Here is a 19,801-nt window from a genome sequence, read left to right on the forward strand (position 1 = left end):
AATTTTAAAAGTTTCATTTTGTAACATTTTTCACGGGAACACTTCTTCAACGTTTGCCTTTATTCTAATTATCGTTTAACGAAAGTCAATAATTATTGCAATTAATCGGCCCTAGCCCGGCCCGACCTGAAGAGAAATCAGTGTCTGCCCGCCCAAAGAAATAACAGAGTCGGCCCGCCCAAGCCCGACCCGTGCAGGTCTCTACTTGATACTAGACCGAAGTAAGTTTGTTTTATCTTCGTTTCAGCTACAATGATAAACGGATTTCTTGCAACTGAGTCAATCAATTTCCCATTTCTCTGCACGTAGATTTTTAAAAATCACATTCATTTTTAGTGAAATAGATGTTAATAACAGAGCTGTATCTAGTTATTTTCCCGAGAAGAGCAAGTAGAATAACATCTAAAATTTATGATAAAACTTAAAGAAATAGTTATTCTTTTTAGAGAATCTGTTAGATTTACTAAAGAAAAATTCTCTTGAAGAAATCCCTCCCTGGACAGAATTCTTCGTCTCGAAAGGGAGGGCCTCTAGGCAGAACGGGAATACACTATTAAAAATCTTGTTATTTTGGTTTTTAACAGATTTTGAATTCTTGTTTAAACAACTTACGTTCGACAAGAAAAATTTTCAAGCAAAGCACGCAACGCAAGATTGAATGGTAATCAAGCTTTACACGGCTGTGATCGTCACAACAACGTTTGATCAAACTATTGCCAACGATTTCATCTCTACGTCACACTAAACATGAGATAGTCGACGCTAATGGGCTCTGGCTGGGGAAGGAAATCCAATGCAATCGTTTGTTGCATCAACGAATTTTAAAGTTTGTAAAAAAAAAAAAAAAAAAAAAAAAAAAAAAAAAAAAAAAAAAAAAGCTAATTAAAAAGACGATAATAGTATATGACCTTATGGAGAAGACAATTTCTTCGGAAGATGTGTCCAGTCCACTTGGTCTTCCGATAAAGGATGCTGGCTAAAAGCAGCGTTGCCAACCTGATCACAACATATCGTACGCATCTCTAAATTATCGTTTTTGTTGTAAAAATTATCCTACCTTTTATTTTCAGTCTCAATATCAAGCATTATTATTATTATTATTATTATTATTATTATTATTATTATTATTATTATTATTATTATTATTATTATTATTATTATTATTATTATTATTAAGATATATTATTATGAAGTTTTACAGCTAAACTATATTTAACAATCTGCATAGGAAACAAGTTTAAAGCTTCATTCTTTACCAGTCTAAAAAATCGAATTTTCCTTCAACACTTTATTGTTTACTTCTGAAAATTTATCTACTCAGGTAGCTATTAATTATCCCTTCTTGATCGGTTTCCTGTGTGCGTGATCCAGGGGCGTCATTTCAGACTTCACTTGAGGGGGGCAAGAGCACCACCGATATAAGACTTTCCTGTTTTGTACTAGTATATTAGTAGACAATCCAGTAAAGTATATGTATTCCTCAAACTCTTGGGGGGGGGGCAATTGCCCCTCCTGCCCTCCCTAAATGACGCCCCTGGCGTGGTCGTGGTCCCCGGTTTGATGATGACAGGTGAAATCAAGTGATTGCAGTACAAATACTAGTAGTAGTTTGGATCAATATTACAGTATCAATTTTGGGTCAATTTTACATCAATTTCTCACATAGTATTGGTGTTTAAAATGTATTTTAAATTGCAATGATCTAATTAACCTAGTAATAATGAACATATGTAAGCTGGTAAATTGATTTTATGATTTTAAAGTTAGATAAACGTAAAATGTAGCAAAGTGTAACAAAAAATATTTAAATTACTACCCAATTAACTTTAACTTGCCTGTACTATTTACCTTCTCGAGATGTTGGTTGGCTTGGTAATGTAATTTTATCACATACTCATGTGTTGTAAAATTCATATTCTTTTTCATGTAATCAATGAAATTTCTTTCAAATTTCAAACACCTCCAGAATTATCTTTAGTTCTTACCAGGATTTGTTAAATTATCTTATACATTCCTATGATTGTACAGCAGCTATCGTACATCGTATAGGGATTATAATTATCATATGATTCGATAAGAATTGTAGCGTACGCGCCTTTGGCGTGGGAGACCCGGGTTCGGTTCCCGACGGGAGCTCATGTGGTTCGGATTCCACGTTAATCAGTAGGTCCATGTCTCATATAGCCTCGCTGCTGAAAAGGGACGCTAAACTAAAATCGCCTCACCTCACCTCGATAAGAATTGTACATGTTTGCAACGCTGACAAAAAGTCTTTTCTCCTATCCGTTTTAAAATATCTTCATTTGAGCTGGCAACATTGTTCCTTCCAATCAGCTGATGTTCAAAGTGGGAGGAAGTTGTAATTCTCAGCTGATAAATAGTAAACAATGTTAGCAAGATCGAGTTCTCATGCCAGAGCATTATAACTTAACATAGTATGGGAACAGTATTTCATAACTTGAACAGGACTTTACGTGCAGCTAATCATGCTTAATCATAACCGGCGTCATATCCCAGAGCTCATATTATTTGGGTGTGTAATCTCTGGTTCAGGGGAAGATGGACTGTGATCCTCACAGACAAGGGTCAAAGTACGTCTAGTCCGTTGCAGACTGAATAGAAGTGTCAGTTTGTCTGAAGTATTTGTTGTTGACTCAATCTAATTGTCAGACAAGAATTGTTTGTCATGGGTCAAATGTTACTAAGGTTATGTTGCACGTTTGTCATACAGAAAGGAACCAGTATCTCTTGATAAGAGAGAGTAAACGAGTATAAGAACAGACAAGGAGTCATGTGATCGCGAGTTATCTTACGAGACCTACTCGGTACATTCATGTGTGTTTAGAAATCTGACAGTGAATTAAAACGTGCGTGGTTACTGAACGTATTCAAGGAAATTGTTCATTATATTTGGAACTATTCAATAGGTTTGTAGTTTCTTAGTTTATACTGCCAGGGGTATCATTTCGGAAATTATTCCAAGCTCCAGTAGCCTTTCGATATGAGAATAATAACTTACGAAGGTATTAGATTAGTTTGGGTTAGGTAAGTTTTGTTCTCTTACCTTACCGGTAGTACAATTGTTTCCCGCGGCGGGGCTTATTGGAACCTTTTCTTTATATAGGTGTTGCACAAATATATCTTATAAGCGGCAATTAATGTTTAAGAATTACGTTACTATTTTAGTATTACCGTAAGATACTTTGCACATGATTTAAGGAATTTTGAAGAAAATCGCACGTAACGGCAAGTCTTTACTTTAGGCAAGGCAGTGACAATAACCAAATCATCTGAACCGGTTCCCACAGTTACAGTTCCTAAGAAGGAAAGACAGAAAACAACGTGCCCTGCGGGGCTCTAACCCGCCTTCACTCGCTGACGCTCGCTCGGCAATACTATTTACTGAAAGGATATCACTGCCTTGCCCAAAGTAAAAAAGTTACCCACGTAACTTACAAACGTAATGAGTTAGAACACTGTATTTTAAACATATAATAGCTAGGTACATGTGAAAAACATTTGTGCAAGTTCATTAGTAAATATTCAGTATGACTATAGTTATTGAAATATAAACTTTAGTGCATGGCTCAAGTAACTTTGGAGAACATACAAAAAAAAAAAAAAAAAAAAAAAAAAAAGAACATACGAATATAACGATCTCCCCCAACTCGTTTCATGATTCCAGAACCGAGTATCTTGTTTTTGTCTAAATTGTGATAAAGGTAGAAGTACAAGGGCTGTGGGGGGCTTCCAACTCCCTTCGCTAGCTGTCCCTAGCTCAGGTGTATTTTGTAAAGTAAGTAGCACAATGTAAATCTTACATGTGCAAGATTGGGGGAGATACTAAATTTCAGCCGATCCTGTGCAATGTTTTCCCTTCTGTATTTATATATTTTACTTTCTACATAAAACTACATACACTTTACAAAATTGACATTAGGATGAGGGTACTCGTATCGATACTTATATGAATTACCAATATTTGTAAAGAAAATCATTTTTTTTCTGGTACCGTCACAGGAACCACATTCTAATAGTTTAGCGTATGTCCCACAAAAATACCAACTCAGGAAAAAAAAAAAATCCCCGTGATCTGATTTCCCTTCCTTATTGCTTATGTCCAAGAATATCATCCCAACCGTAATTAGTGAACGATTTACTGGGTTTGGGACTTTTAGGCCGAAACCGATCCAAATTGCATGATTTCTTTTTTCTTTTCTTTTTCTTTCTTTTTTTTTAAAATCGAATGTTAGTCATTCCTATGCGGATAAGTTCAAGTCCCCCCAAAGTCTACTTATTTCTAAATAAATAAATAAAAACGAAGCCTTTGTGAGTGAAGCTCCTCTAGAACTATTTTCTGGATCCGCCAATGTTTATAACTTATTTTCCAACAAGAAATTGATTCCGGCACCTACCTAAATAGGAAATTTACCTAAATTTAGAACGCAGGAGTTTCCAGTTGTAATAATTTCCTATCTAAGATGTATTTTGGACCTGTGCAAAGTAACCCTGATTAGAGGCTAAAACCGCTTTCTTCCAGTTTTACTTTTTTGTTTTTAAAACGTTTTACATTTCAATTTCAACTATTGCACCAAAGTCCCATTATACACAGCAGTATTCTACGAAACTGGCTTAGCTTTGACGGAAATTCTTGTAGGTGATATCTTTAAAATTTTGGCGGTCTTCACAGTGACTGCTTTCCATACCTCAACAACAACAAACCCTCCGGGTAATTAGAACTGAGGTTAACCCCCAACTTTGTAGCCAAAATACAGTTAGATGTTCTATCTTACCGTGGCAGTTGAAACTTCCTCTTTACAGTTCATGGTTTTACCGACAGAGGCCTGTGAAACTCTTTTCATATTATGAGCAAAGTACCGGTACCGAGTCTTACAGTACCTATTGTTACTGTCTCTTTATTTTAATGCGAAGTATCTGTTACGTGTTCTTTTTAAACATTGTGTTTTTCCTGGTTAAGCCGCCAAGCCAGAGTTCTACGGCGGAAGATAAATAAATAAACATACTGGTGGATAAAATTGAGGGTAGTTGGTCCTATCTCATTGTAGATTGGTACTCTTAGACTTAATTTGTGCATAGTATTGTCTGTCTGTATTTTAGGAGATCCATGTCTTCATCAGCTCAATATTGCGAAATAGCGTAAAAGAAAGTTCGCATACCAACTTAGTTCGTAAGACGTTTCCCTTAGTTTACAGTGCCTAAACGTGGGACGTTGAACTTCTAAGTTTTCGTTTATCATTTTCTTCCATATATATATATTAGTTCAGTGTTTTTTTCAAAATTAAAAACACACACAAAAACTGGCAATTCGGCTAACGCTCAAGTTTTAAGAAAAAGTTAAGGAAAAGATTAATTACTTATACGTGTTTCAAGTTTTTTTTTTTTTTTTAATCATTTTTGATCGATTCCCTTTCCTTCTTTTTTTAATAAACAAAGGTAGACTTCTATAAACAGCTAACCTTACTATTGTGTTGAGGATGTTGAAGCTGTAGTGTGTACACGAACACACTAGCAGTTATCCGTTGTCCTTATTTCTGACAAGAAATGCATTATATTCGGTTTAAGTTTAGAGGTCCCCCTCCAGTTTCAAACCTACAAAAAAGCAGTGAAAACATTAAAAATTGTTGGCTTAGGTTGGTTACCCGATAATACTTCTGTTACAGGAATCGGTTCTCATAGAAGCTTCAATTATCACGTAAATTCAGTAATCCGTGTTTCCCACAAATATTCATTACATTCTCTTCATTATTCTTACATAATTTTGTACAACTCAATATGGAAATATCACACCCAACGCACCGATTCGCCATCCTATACGACTACCATACTGCTGAATCATAGAAACCTTCCGCGTCTTCCAAATAGTACCTACTTCTACATATCATTTCTCGTATTAAACGTTGCTTTAGGCCAAACTTACACACCTAAATACCACATAAAAACTCCAAATCATCATTTCTTATCTCATTTCTCCTGTAAATTTTTGTAATTTTTATAAAAAAAAAAATGAAGGGGCAATTCTAAACTTAACTCTTGTATTCTTGCAACAAATATTTCGGTATAAACCATGTGTACTATTTATACCATTTAAACCATCATATTCTTCTACAGTGGTGGGTATTAATATGCAATTTCTTTTCATTTGTTCATTGAGCGTTTATTAGGGAAAACACTTTTCAAATCTCTGCTTAGAATTGCAAAATACAATTCATATTGAATTCATTCATTCATTCTTTTATTCATCCATGTTGTTCATTATTGGTCAGAGACCAGTACATAGGACTTGTCAAATAATAAGACATTTCAATATAATTGATATTACATTATTTTACAAACTATCACCCAAGTATTCATTAATATCATAATACATTTTGTTACACAAAAAATTAAATAGTTCATTTTTGAAATTCCGTATGTTTTTGATATCCTTCAAATAACTTGGGAGCTTATTAAACAACTTAGCGGACATAGGAAGAACACTTCTTTTGGTGTAGGCATAGTTTTGGTATGCTGTGAATATGTTATTCTTTTGTCGTGTGTTGTATGAATGTATATCGTCAACATGAAGAAAACTACTTTCATTTCTCTTTACATATATGATACTTTTGTATATGTACAGACAAGGCACAGTTAAAATTTTATTTGACTGAAAGACCCTTTTGCATGAGGATCTTGGTGATAGATTAAAAATAGATCTTATTGCCTTTTTCTGTAGAAACACTGAAATAGGAGGCTCCCCAGAAAATTATTCCATAATTTAACAAGGATTGAAACTTACCATAGTACAATAACAGCAAAGTTTCTTTTGACACTGAACCACGTAGTCTATAAATGACAAAACAGATACGGCTTAATTTGCTGTTTAGCTCAGTAATATGTGCATCCCATGTAAGCCTATTGCTTATTGTTACACCTAAAAATTTAGTGGATTTTGAATAGACTACATCAGTTGAATTTATCACAATGGGAGGTACTGTTCGAGGTGTACATGAGTAATGAAAATTTAGTGCTTTTGTTTTCTGTGCATTTATCAGCAGTTGATTCTGAGATGTCCATTTTATCAAACGCTCCACAGTTTGTTTTAATTTACTTTCTAGTTCAATTGTATTGTCCGCTCTTACAAGGACTTTTATATCATCAGCATATAGTACAATATGTTGGGGATACATATATTGAACAAGATCATTTATGTAAAATAAAAAAAGAATTGGCCCAAGAATTGAGCCTTGAGGAACACCAGCAGAGATAGTAGCAGTTTTGGATGAAAATGTGACTTGCTTATTGTTAATTATTTTTTGTATTGTTACTACTTGTTTTCTGTTTGTCAGATACGAGCGAAACCATTTATGTACTACACCTCTAATACCGTATTTCTGGAGTTTTGCCAGTAGAAGAGAATGTTGAACACTGTCGAATGCCTTGGAGAAATCAACAAATACACCTACTGCTTATTTTCCCTTATCAAGTACTGTAGAAACCTCTTGAATAAAGTTAAACAAGGCTGTATCAATTCATTTGTTTTTTTGGAATCCACGTTGAGAAGACGAGTGCTGCTGTTACATCTGAAAAGTTCACACCACTGCTCGTTAAAGAGTTAACCTTTTATGCATCTGTGGCGTGGGAGACCCGAGGTTGATTCCCGGCGGGAGCTCATGTGGTTCGGATTCCACGTTAATCAGTAGATCCACGTCTCATATAGCCTAGCTGCTGAACAGGACGTTAAACTCACAATCAACATTAAGAGTTACTTTGATCTATGCAGTATGGGCACTGGTGCAAATCCCGGGGGAATTAGGGTGACATGTCCCCTCCAATCTTGGAGCTGGGTGGACTGTTCCCCAATAATACGATTTGAAATGTGTTTTTTTTTCGGGGGGAGGAGAAATGTGATGATCTGTGTCTGCTACAAAGGAAAGTAAGATGTAATTGACGACCCCCAGAATAAGCCTCAAATCTGGCCGCCTCCCTGCTCCCCTGATCCTTCACAGCATTGTTTTTCAACTTCATATATATTTTGAACATCAAAAAAAAAAAAAAAAAAAAAGTCTTACGTGCCCCCCACCACCACCAATGTTGAAGACAGATTTGCGCTGCTAAGTATGGGTCAAGTCATCAATGTATATGTTTAATTACTCACATGGTGAAAACGATTTGAAAATTTCCATAATTTTTTGTAATTTTTAAAGGACAATCTCTACAATAGACACTCCAGTTGCGCATCGATAAGTAGAACAGTTTTAAAGGGTATATATTAGAGTGGAGATGGTAGTTATAAGTAGGGTAGGATAAAGAGTTAGCTGAGAATTAAGGAAGTTTGGTCCCGTTTTGTTCAAATTGAGTGTAATTTCTTGTGTCTGCGTAAGGATAGCAACTAGGGCGGGCATTAGTAAGTTGATCCATTTTTTTTATATATATATAAAGACAAAATACAAAACTAATATAAATTTAATTAAATACCTTAAATGCCATACAGTTAAAAAAATAATTTAAACGCCTACCAGACTTGGTGAAATTGACCTCAACAATGTGAGTGTAAAAGCTCATGCGTAGTTTTCGAGAAAATGGAGAACCAATTAATTCATAAACCTAATAAAACAATCGATGTTGTACGAGGACCATGTCACATAATGAAATGAAACTGATACTGAAAAAAAAAACAACTTATTCTTGATTATGATACTAGCAAGATGACAGTGCATAGTATGGTTAATCAGATATAGCCTAAACTATTATTAACTCTTAAATTTTATTTTTTTTGGGTGGCATTTAGTATCTCCCTCAAATCCAACAATGGCTTCGGAACTTTTAATATGACAGAGAGAGACGTTCTAAACAATCTCGTTTATACGTATACCCACCATCACTGACGCGCCTGCTCCCTACGGACACAACCCCTTGCATGCGCTCGCCCCCGCCATCCCTGCTGCGCTTCTGCTCTAACTCGGTTAGATAGCACCCGTACTTTCTAGTGGCCATGTAGCACAAGTTGGTTCGTGTTTTATTCACTGTAGTTTCTTTATGCTATACGTTCACACTGTATTTATACTCATCACAATTACAAATAACAAACTGTAATCACTACTGCTACATACCCGCTAGGAAGGAAGAATCAAAAATTGTCATCTAAGTGATAAAAACATTTTAAGATAACAGAAGACTCTAAAATATATTTATTACTTCACTCTCCGAAGGCTGCGTATAAAGAAAACATTAAATGGTAATAAACGGAAAGCAACAGAGCTGAACTAAACCAAAAATGACGAGCCAAATCATGACCCCGCATGCTAACACTCAGTCTTCAAGTAGATAACTATTAAAGTAAAATTGAACACTGGAGATAAAATTGAACTTTTGAGTTAAACTTTCAAGTAAAAAAAGGTGGGTGGAAGCAGCGGGGATCATTGCATCATCTTCCAAGCAACCAAGAATTCAATTGCCGAGCAACTGCGCTTCTTCTGGAAGAAAATAGGAATGGAGGTGGCATTCACTGTGTAAGTCATTTTCCCTTCTCTAGCTTTCCACTTGAGCTGTGGATAGGGTAGCAGAAATTGGTATCCCGTGAGAGAATAATTTTATAATGACTATACTAATTACTTGTTAAATCCTTTTTAAAAAGAAAGCAGTAACTGTTAATAAATCTTTCTGTTTAGATTGAATTTTATAATTCAAGAGCAGACCTTTCGGTTTTAATTATCAAGACTAAAGTTAACAGTTAAAATATTGAATCTCTGGAAGATTAAAATCTTTATCATTATTATTATTATTATTATTATTATTATTATTATTATTAAAGATTGAACATAGTCTTCATAATTAAATCTTGGCTGCGTGGAAGATGATGCTATAATCTCCGCTGCCTCCACCTACCTTTTTTTATTTTAAAGTTTATCTCAAAGTTCAGTTTTATTTCCAGTGTTCAGTTTTACTTTAATAGTTATTTACTTGAAGGTTGGGTGTTATCATGCGGGGTCATGATTTGGCTCGTCGTTTTTGGTTTAGTTCAGTTCAGTTCTGCTTTTCGTTTATTATCATTTAATGTCTTCTTTAAATGTAGTCATTGGGGAGCGGAATCATAAACGTATTTTAGAGTCGTCTGCTATCTTAAAATGTTTTTATCACTTAAATGACAATTTTTTCATCTTCCTTCCTGCCAGGTTTGTGACACTACTAAGTGAGCCTTAGTCACTAACAAGTGATTTAGGGGAGTAACTAAATAATACCCATTTTTTATCTAACTAAGATATTGTCCAGATATAAGACATAAATCAGTAGATAGTTTGCATCAAGTTAAACAACATAAAAATGGGTAAATTCTCGTGCGTAGTTTTCGAAAAAATCGCAAACAAAAAATTTTGGGGCGCTAAAAATTACGTCATTCGTTGCCAATAATAATTGGCTTTTTTTGCTGGGAGAAATCATTATTTATTGATGTGCAGCACCTGTTTGTATCAAAATACACTCTCTTAACTGGTAAATTGTTGTTTGCGTTCGCCTTTCAGTTATACATATTCTGTTTACGCATATACTACTTATCACATAAAAATCACACAAAGTTACCTTAGCCAATGCTATACCCTATTGGGTTTTTGGTTTAATCTTTACTTATCAACGTATATTTTTGTAATGGGTGGATAGTTTCACTTAAAGGTCGTAGCTCAATCGTAAGTTCCGAAAAACATGCCAGAGATAAGTTTATTTAAAATGTATACTTAAATTTAAACGGGAAGAAGACAATGTAGGCATTTTATATTCGTAGTGTAACTTTTCAGCAAGGAATTAACATGTATCATAGTTAACCCAGTAAATACGTATGTAAATTGGTATTTGTAAAAGTTTTTCGGAAGTAGTATGATGTTCCATTGTTTCATTTCATTTATTTGCCTGCTTCATTAGCCTACAAAGCATGAGAAATTCTCATGTAAGCATTACAGTTGTCAGCAAAAAAAAAAAAAAAAAAAAAAATGTCAAGTACCAGAGGTATACATCATACCAGAGGTTTTGTATCTTTCTAAAATACAAAACCACATAATAGGATATAGGATATATTAAGTATAAAAACATGACAATTTAGATTAGGGATGGCCAATTCCGGAATTTTTACTTTCCGGAATCCGGAAAGTAAAATCGGAAAATTCCGGATTTCGGAAAAATTCCGGAATTCGGAAAAATTCCGGATTTCGGAAAAAATCCGGATTTCGGAAAAATTCCGGAATTCGGAAAAAATCCGTATTTCGGAAAAATTCCGGAATTCGGAAAAATTCCGGAATTCGGAAAAATTCCGGAATTCGGAAAAATTCCGGAATTCGGAAAAATTCCGGAATTCGGAAAAATTCCGGAATTCGGAGAAATTCCGGAATTCGGAAAAATTCCGGAATTCGGAAAAATTCCGGAATTCAGAAAAAATCCGGAATTCGGAAAAATTCCGGAATTCGGAAAAAATCCGGATTTCGGAAAAATTCCGGAATTCGGAAAAAATCCGTATTTCGGAAAAATTCCGGAATTCGGAAAAATTCCGGATTTCGGAAAAAATCCGGAATTCGGAAAAATTCCGGATTTCGGAAAAAATCCGGATTTCGGAAAAATTCCGGAATTCGGAAAAATTATTTTTTCTTTTTGTAATCCTAAGAATTTTGTTCAAATGCAAACGAACAAATTTCCTTTTTGTAATCCTAAGAATGTATGATGCAAGTTAAGCTGAAACTTATATCTTAAAGTATACACTACTCAATCTTCCCATGGTTAATGAGATGTAGTCCAAAAGTACGATGTACTCCTAATATTTAATTTTTGTTTTACTGTGATATTGTCCAGAGGTAAGACATATATTACACTGAGATAAACAACTTGACATAATGAAGATGTTATCATACGTAGTTTTCCAGAAAATCGTGAGAAACGATTTTTTATGAAGTTAAAATATGCGTCGCTTGTTGCCAGTGTAATGCAATTGATAACTTTTATGCTGGAATAGTCTTCTTCTTCTTCTTCTTCTTCTTCTTCTTCTTATTATTATTATTATTATTATTATTATTATTATTATTATTATTATTATTATTATTATTAATCGTTTATGTACTGTAAAAGAAAAATATGAACCGTTAAGTAGTATATTTTATCTTGTTTTTTGATATCTTCTAACAGTAATAACAAATTGCTTGTAAATACGCAATGATTATCAAGGACAATGGCATATTAATGTAAGGACTACTCTGCAGACTAGCAATAAACAATAAACAATAACATAAACAATAGTCCCAAAAAAAAAGTAACTAACTTGGGCACGTCAGAATATTCGCGAGAATATAGGGACGCATTGAGACTAGCAAAAAACGTGGTGTTATTATTACTCAAAGGGCCGTACGATGGAGGCTTTAACGTTAATGTTAATGGCACCAATGAGCACTTACTTGCTCTAATGGTTAACCTCACTTTTGAGATGATTCTTAGAAGTGGGCGTGTTGGCATGCAGTTGGAGTACTAACGATTTGCGTCACTATCGAACACTAACGTAGCACTAGCGACGTTTAAAGTCGAAATTGGAGTCTGACATAAGTGGCTTGTCAACTTCACGGACATTATATTTTCCTTGAATGCGAGAATTTTGCGCCCTACCACAAAAATAGGAAAAAATGCACTCGCAATATATTTGCACTGGAATGTTTGCGCCCTACCCCAAAAAGAGGGGAAAATGCGCCGGCTATATATTTGCACTGGGATGTTAGCGCCCTACAATTCAACTTATTATTGTATTGTGTAAAGTAACTTCCACTCGCACTTGAACTAGGCTTGCCTCTCATCGTCTCAGTGAGTTACTCCATCCGTTATAATATTCCGAACAAATGAAAAAAAAAATACAATTTTAGTTCACTAAAGGGCAATCCATACAAATACAATTTTTCATTATACTGCAAAATTTACAATAAACGTATAAATGACTGATATATAATTATTTATTAATATAATCAAAGAGTATAATTTAATCTACAAAAGGCTGTTTGGCTCTACCCAGATATCTCTGTTCACAATCCTTGAGAGTTGTTTGGCTTTTCAGGACACAAAATATAGAAAAGAAAATGTAAAGTGAATGTAAAATCAGTTCAGTAATATTATCAAGAAAACTATGTACAGTGTGTTTACTTGCTGGAATTACACTTCAAACACACAATTGCGTTCAGTCGTTCTTTCAGGAAAAATGTTCCGGGGGGCACATTTAGTATTCCGGAGGGGGGTCACTGCTGGTACTATTCTATTTATTATTATATTATAGACGTATTATTTTGGTCTCCTCCGAGGGGGCACTCTGAGAGCTCTGGGGAGGCCAGTGTTCCCCCAAAATCATCTCTGGAAGAAGCAGTGATTGCGTTGATCCGTTGTGTTCTTTTGGCTTATATTGAAGTTTATTCTCCCCTTATATAGCCACAATGAAAATAAATCACAAATGGCATGGTTGTGGGGGGAGGATTGTTTATGCTGTAATGTCAGCCCCTCCGAGGAAATGCGTAAGCTCCAATAGGTTCTTTTATTTCGCAGGTCTCAAACTTCCCGGTGGAGGTACATCGCAGGCGCAATTTTCCCTGTTCTTGAGGTAGGGCGCAAATTTCCCAGACGCAAAATTCTCGACACCGTTCGAATGACCTCGGAAGACTATATCTTTTTCAATACTTTTTTATAATTTTTTACTCGAGATTTCTTCATAGCTTCTTATTAAAATACTTACTAATATATCCTCATTTTATTGTCCTAACCAATCAATATGGGTATGTTGTCAGTAAAATATTTAGATTGATCGAGCCTCTGGTGTGTAACCACAGTATCATGCCCCCATTAGAAATCTTGGCTAAACGAATCAATATATGTTGCCAATAAAATAGTTTAGAATGATTGAGCCCCTGGTAAATAACCATAGTATTTCGTGACAGACCCCCCCCCTTCCTATTACCATATTCTAGCTACGTGCCTGACTCAGCTAAATCTCTACATTCTTTACCAAGCACACATTTTCTAAAGCGGAAAATGCTCTCTAAATACCTAAGCTCATTATTTTCAGCAGATGCACAAACTGGGTAACATGCTATCTACATGAATGTTATATATGTCGATTACTGGAAACCGCTTCTCGCTATCTATTACCATATTTACTATATAATGATTAACGTTAAAACCGGAAATGGTTGATTTGTACCGCTTCCGGTTTGAATATTACATTCATCAGGGAACTCGATTCTTAACTATTGACTCTGTACATCATGGCCAAAATTGATTGGTAATCCATCAGATAGTTCTTGAGACTGTTTGTTTCACTGACGGACAGAATGAATATATGGCTATAGAGTTTTGATAAACTAAATTCGTTAATGAGTGATGATGGAACAAATATAAGAAAGGGAACCAAGAGTACCACCGGGAAAATTTTCGAACACAAAATTAGCCATCGAAAACCCACATGTCCTGGGTTAGAATACCATAGATGAAAACTCTACCACTGAGTCATCAATCACCCGCTTATTAGTTTTGTTAACTATTATATTAATATAAATTAATGAATGCCTGCTTATGTTAATTATTGAACAATTACATTGTATACTTCGTAAAGTCAATTTGTATTTACTGTACATACAGTGAGCGCAGAAAGTGTTCGTACACCTATGCTATTGAAACGAGAATGCCTGCGAAAAAGAAACAGAAAATTTAAGAAGTGTAATAACACACACAATATGAATAATGAAAACTAAGCTTTATGAATATATCAATAAAGAACCACAAAGACAAGTTTAATGGTCAGAAAGTAAATAAATTCCGTAGAAAATATATAGAGTAGACGCAAAAAGTGATCGTACACCTGACGTACGAATACGAAACAAAGATACCACAACTGGGGTTCACTAGTATTCACCTGAGTATACACCTCTGTATAGCATGACGAGTAACAGAATGAGTTTAGTTGTGAATAGGAGTGAAAAAACTGCACGGTGGGCTGTCGAAATGGGAAGCAACCGAACAGAAACAAATGAGGAGACAAGAAAAGTAATTATTAAAGTGCATAAGAAGGGTAAGTCTTTGAGAAAGATAGCAAACCTCAGGGGCAGATCCAGAGGGGGGCGATCGGGGCCATCGCCCCCCCCCCACATGAGGAAACTTTCTTATTTTATATATAAATAAACCCATCCATAACAAGTTTGGAGCTCTTAAAAGTAGCAGTATTACTGCCGACCGCCCCTTCCCCAGAAGTCCGTCCTGGATCCGCCCCTGTATAGAGTAGCCACAATCGAGTATTTTCCGCTGTATGTTTGGAGTCGTTGTCTTGCTGAACAATAAATTGTTTTCAAGAACCATCTTCTGCCCACTAGTATGGAGATATTCCTTTAATATGTTAATATACACTTTGTAGATCATCACTCCATCGATAAGGTGGAGACGACCCACTCCTGAGGCACTCATACAACCCCAGACGAGCACGGACCCTCCTCCGTGTCTTACTTTAGAGACGAGATTTTGAGGATTCATCTCTGTATTCACCTTGCGCCATACCATACGCCTCCCATTGGACTCGATAAAATTAAATTTATTTTCGTCCGAAAATATGACCCTATTCCAGAAAGAAGCCTGATCCCTTATCTTTATACTCTTTTTCAAACTTTAGTCTCTTTATACGATTTGTCTTGTTCACCCAGAACATTTTCCTGGCTATCCGACCATGATACCCTGCAAATATTCCGCACTGTACTGGCTGATACTTCCACCGCGTGTTTCCAGATCCGTTGCCAATTGCACAGCACTACTTTTTGGAACCTTTTTTCTTTCCCTAATAATGTAACGTTTAACTTGTTCACTCAACACTCTTGGTCTTCGAGTTCTTTTTTTATTATTTTTTTTATGGTTTCGCACAGTGATAGAAACATTATACATCGCAATTATTGTTTGTACTGTTGAACAAGGCCTGTCTGCAAGGTTTGCCAGGGGCGGATCCAGGACGGACTTCTGGGGGGGGCGGTCGGCGGTAATACTGCTACTTTTAAGAGCTCCAAACTTGTTATGGATGGGTTTATTTATGTATAAAATAAGAGTTTCCTCTTGTGGGGGGGGGGCGATTGCCCCCTCTGGACCCGCCCCTGACTCTATAATACCTTGAAACAGCTTCGCACACCTCCCCAATCCCCAGACATGAACCCCATAGAACATCTATGATCTGTTCTGGAGACAAGAATCAGAAGGCACAGCTTGTCTACTAAAGAAGGCCTAAGAAAAGCTATTCAAGAAGAATGGGACATAATCAGTCCCGAAGCTACAGAACTACGAACTACTACAGGTGAAATCAATGCCACGAAGATTACAGACAATCATTAACGCACAGGGTAATCCCACAAAATATTAAATAACGTAATATACTTTATAAGCATTAATTCAAGCATAAGTGTACGGTGACTTTTTGCGTTTACAAAAAAGGAATTCTCTCTCTTCTTCTGAACAAAACAGTGATTGTGTTTGTTTGGCCTTTCTCTTGTATATAGAAATAAAATGTATGAATGTGTAGTCTTAATTCTGGTTATATATATATTTTTCCACCTCCCGTTCTCATGCTAGCTGTTTTCAATATAAACTATGCACGGTGTACGAACACTTTCTGCGCTCACTGTAGGTATGTTGACAATAAGCGAATGTTATTAGAATATTTGTTGAGATTTATTTTCCTTCACTGCCTTTCGCCTGATTAAAAAGTAGTTTGCAGTGCTTTGGAGCAGCTGCAGGTGGGAACGCGATAATGTTTGAGACATACCGGCGACTTTTTTGTGTGTGAAAATAAGATCTTTCTCATAAAGTAGTAAATAACTGCAGTAGCAATTGTCTACGTAAATGATAAAGACATATCCAACTACAAGAAATTAATACAGTATATATAGCCTATTCATTATTGTGTTTCTCTTTTAACAACTACTAGCTAAGGATGGCCAATTCCAGAATTTTTACTTTCCGGAATCCGGAAAGTAAAATCGGAAAAATTCCGGATCTCGGAAAAATTCCGGATTTTTTCTGAATTCCGGAATTTTTCCGAATTCCGGAATTTTTCTAAATTCCGGATTTTTTCCGAATGTCGGAATTTTTCCGAAATCCGGAATTTTTCCGAATGTCGGAATTTTTCCGAAATCCGGAATTTTTCCGAATTCCGGAATTTTTCCGAAATCCGGAATTTTTCTGAATTCCGGAATTTTTCCGAATTCCGGAATTTTTCTAAATTCCGGATTTTTTCCGAATGTCGGAATTTTTCCGAAATCCGGAATTTTTCCGAATTCCGGAATTTTTCCGAATTCCGGAATTTTTCCGAAATCCGGAATTTTTCCGAAATCCGGAATTTTTCCGAATTCCGGAATTTTTCCGAATTCCGGAATTTTTCCGAATTCCGGAAAGTAAATTTTCCGATTCCGGAAAACAAAATTTCCGGAATCCGGATTCCGGAAAATTTTGGCCATCCCTAATTTAGATCGTAATTAGGTAACTGTTTGTACTACCCAGGCATGTACTCACGAGTATCTGTTATCAACTCTTCACTTAATGAATCATTTAAATATTCTTTAATGGTGTAATAGCACTTTTCAGCGAGTAGATTATATAACGTCTTACTAAGAATGGAAACATTGGTCATATTTTTCAAGTACAGAGGAAGTTTATTATACAATCTGACACAATTCATGTACACGGTTTTGCTTATATTAGCATATTTTTGATGCATTACAAATATGTCACTACCTTGCCTTGTATTATGGCAATGAACATTTTTGTTAAAGGTAAAAAGATGCTTGTTTTTAGGTAAGATGGAAAAAATACTTAATTTCCATGTATTTCCAAAAAGATAGTCATATTTACTTTAATTCTATTTTTGACCTAAGTTACATGTATATTTCCCTTTTTAAGTTACATGTATATTTCCCTTTCTAAGTTACATGCATATTTCCCTTTCTAAGTTACATGTATATTTCCCTTTCTATTTTCAGGGCAAAATGAAGCTGTTTTCAATTGAATTTGCACCGCTACACATTCCACTTGAACGAAGACTGCAGACCCTTGCAGCAGGAGCTTGGATTGTAACTTTTGTTAGTTTGGGCTTTGTTGCAATGGGAGTATTATTATTTATGTTAATTTATACAACTCTGTACATTCCATCGCATCTGATTGCTATTCACTTTTTCCCATTATTGTACGTATTATGGTTGTGGTACGACAGAAACACATGTAATGTAGGAGGTAGAAGGTGAGTTATAAAAGATAATTCCTCTTTTTCTTTTTCATATTCTAAATTTTAAGAAGTCTATATTTAAATTCTTACTTGATTTAACAAGATGCATGTTCAATATACTTAAAAAGTACTTACTCGAAAAGCACCCAAGATTATCAACTGTATATGTTTCGGCAAGAAGTTAATTCTTCCTCAGCATAAATTCTTTCAAAAGCCTAACATTGTCTGTGGAACTGTATCCTGTCGATTATCTTCATTTAGACTTCCAAACTGTGCTATGCATAAGTGTCGAAGGTCTTATAGAACTGCTTTGTCCGTCCGTTTGTCGATAGGTATCAGAGCAAAAACGGTAAGAGATATCGAGATGCTTTTTTTTTTTTTTTCAATCGATTCAGCGTCCAAAGACTAGGCGTCATCTCCTCCGTTATCATTCTATTTAGACCGGAAGTGGTTCAGATTAGTCATTTCCAGTTCTAACGTTTATTGTCATAGAACAGAAATAGTAACAGATATTGAGAAGCGGTGTTTTTTAAACACACGGTTCAGCGTCTGAAGGCAACATACTATGACTTTCTCGAATACTCTACCAAAACCGAAAGTTTTCCAAATTTAATATTACTTCCAGTTTCAGTACTGATTTCCACAGAGATGTCAAGATGCAATTTTTTGCAATTGATTCAGTCTTCTAAGAATAGGTTTGTCTTCTTTATGAATCTTTTATTCAAACTGAAGTGGTCAGATTAACCATTTCCGGCTTTAACATTTATCGCCATATAACAAAAATGATAATAGCGGCAAGTGGTTTTCAACAGTCGATTCATTGTCTCAAAAGAGCATATCGTCACAACCCGTAACTCTTTACCAAAACCAAAAGTGATTGGCCTTTACTACTACTTTCCGTGTCAATACTGATTTTCATAAAACAAACACGGTAAGATATCGAGATGTGGTTTTTTGCAATTCATTCATCGTCCCAAGAATATATTCCATTTCCTTCATCAGCCTTCTATTCAAACAGGAAATGGTTCAAATTAAGAAGAAGTACGTTATTAAGATCTTCCGGTGTTGGCAAAACTTTCACAAGATTAAATAAAATTGAGGCGTTCTGGGTAGTCAGGGTGAATTCAACAAAGGCTTCTATCCAAAGAGCACACTTTGAACGTTCGGTTAAAATAGTCGCATTTATTTTGAAACTGTATTTCCTAACGGAAAGAACAACTTTTATAAACTATTCATGTAAGCACAAGAACTGGCTGCCACTGACTGTTCAGTATTGCTACTTGAACTCATCAAATGTAATCTTCTAGCGTTTAGATTGGATTGCTTTTAACTTTTGTTGAGTTCACCCTTACTGCTCACAACTCTCCAATTGTTCAAACGTTTAGCTTTAAAGCGTCTTCAAAACCTTCAATTAACACTGAAAAAACATCTTACATAATAATAATAATAATAATAATAATAATAATAATAATAATAATAATAATAATAATAATAACAATAATGGCAACATTGGTAGATAGTACTGGCAAAACAGTTGCAGATCAGACGTATGTT

General features: G+C 35.3%; 1 protein-coding gene across 4 annotated transcripts in view; it reads left to right on the plus strand.

Annotated features, from left to right (window-relative positions):
- Window positions 1-2,332: 2,332 nt before the first annotated feature.
- The window catches only part of LOC145662999 (2-acylglycerol O-acyltransferase 2-A-like), a 46,039-nt gene continuing 28,570 nt past the window's right edge, over window positions 2,333-19,801 (plus strand). Inside the window, exons 1-2 of one of the 4 annotated variants that reach the window (XM_081729114.1) lie at window positions 2,333-2,927; window positions 18,006-18,262. In XM_081729114.1, the coding sequence (XP_081585240.1) occupies window positions 18,012-18,262 (251 nt within the window). In that variant the 5' untranslated portion in view covers window positions 2,333-2,927; window positions 18,006-18,011. The other 3 variants (XM_081729116.1, XM_081729115.1, XM_081729117.1) reach the window with 3 other exon arrangements.

Source organism: Thermobia domestica, chromosome 10 (assembly GCF_964235325.1).
Source record: "Thermobia domestica chromosome 10, izTheDome1.hap1.1, whole genome shotgun sequence".
In the NCBI taxonomy this organism is placed as follows: Eukaryota; Metazoa; Arthropoda; class Insecta; order Zygentoma; family Lepismatidae; genus Thermobia; species Thermobia domestica.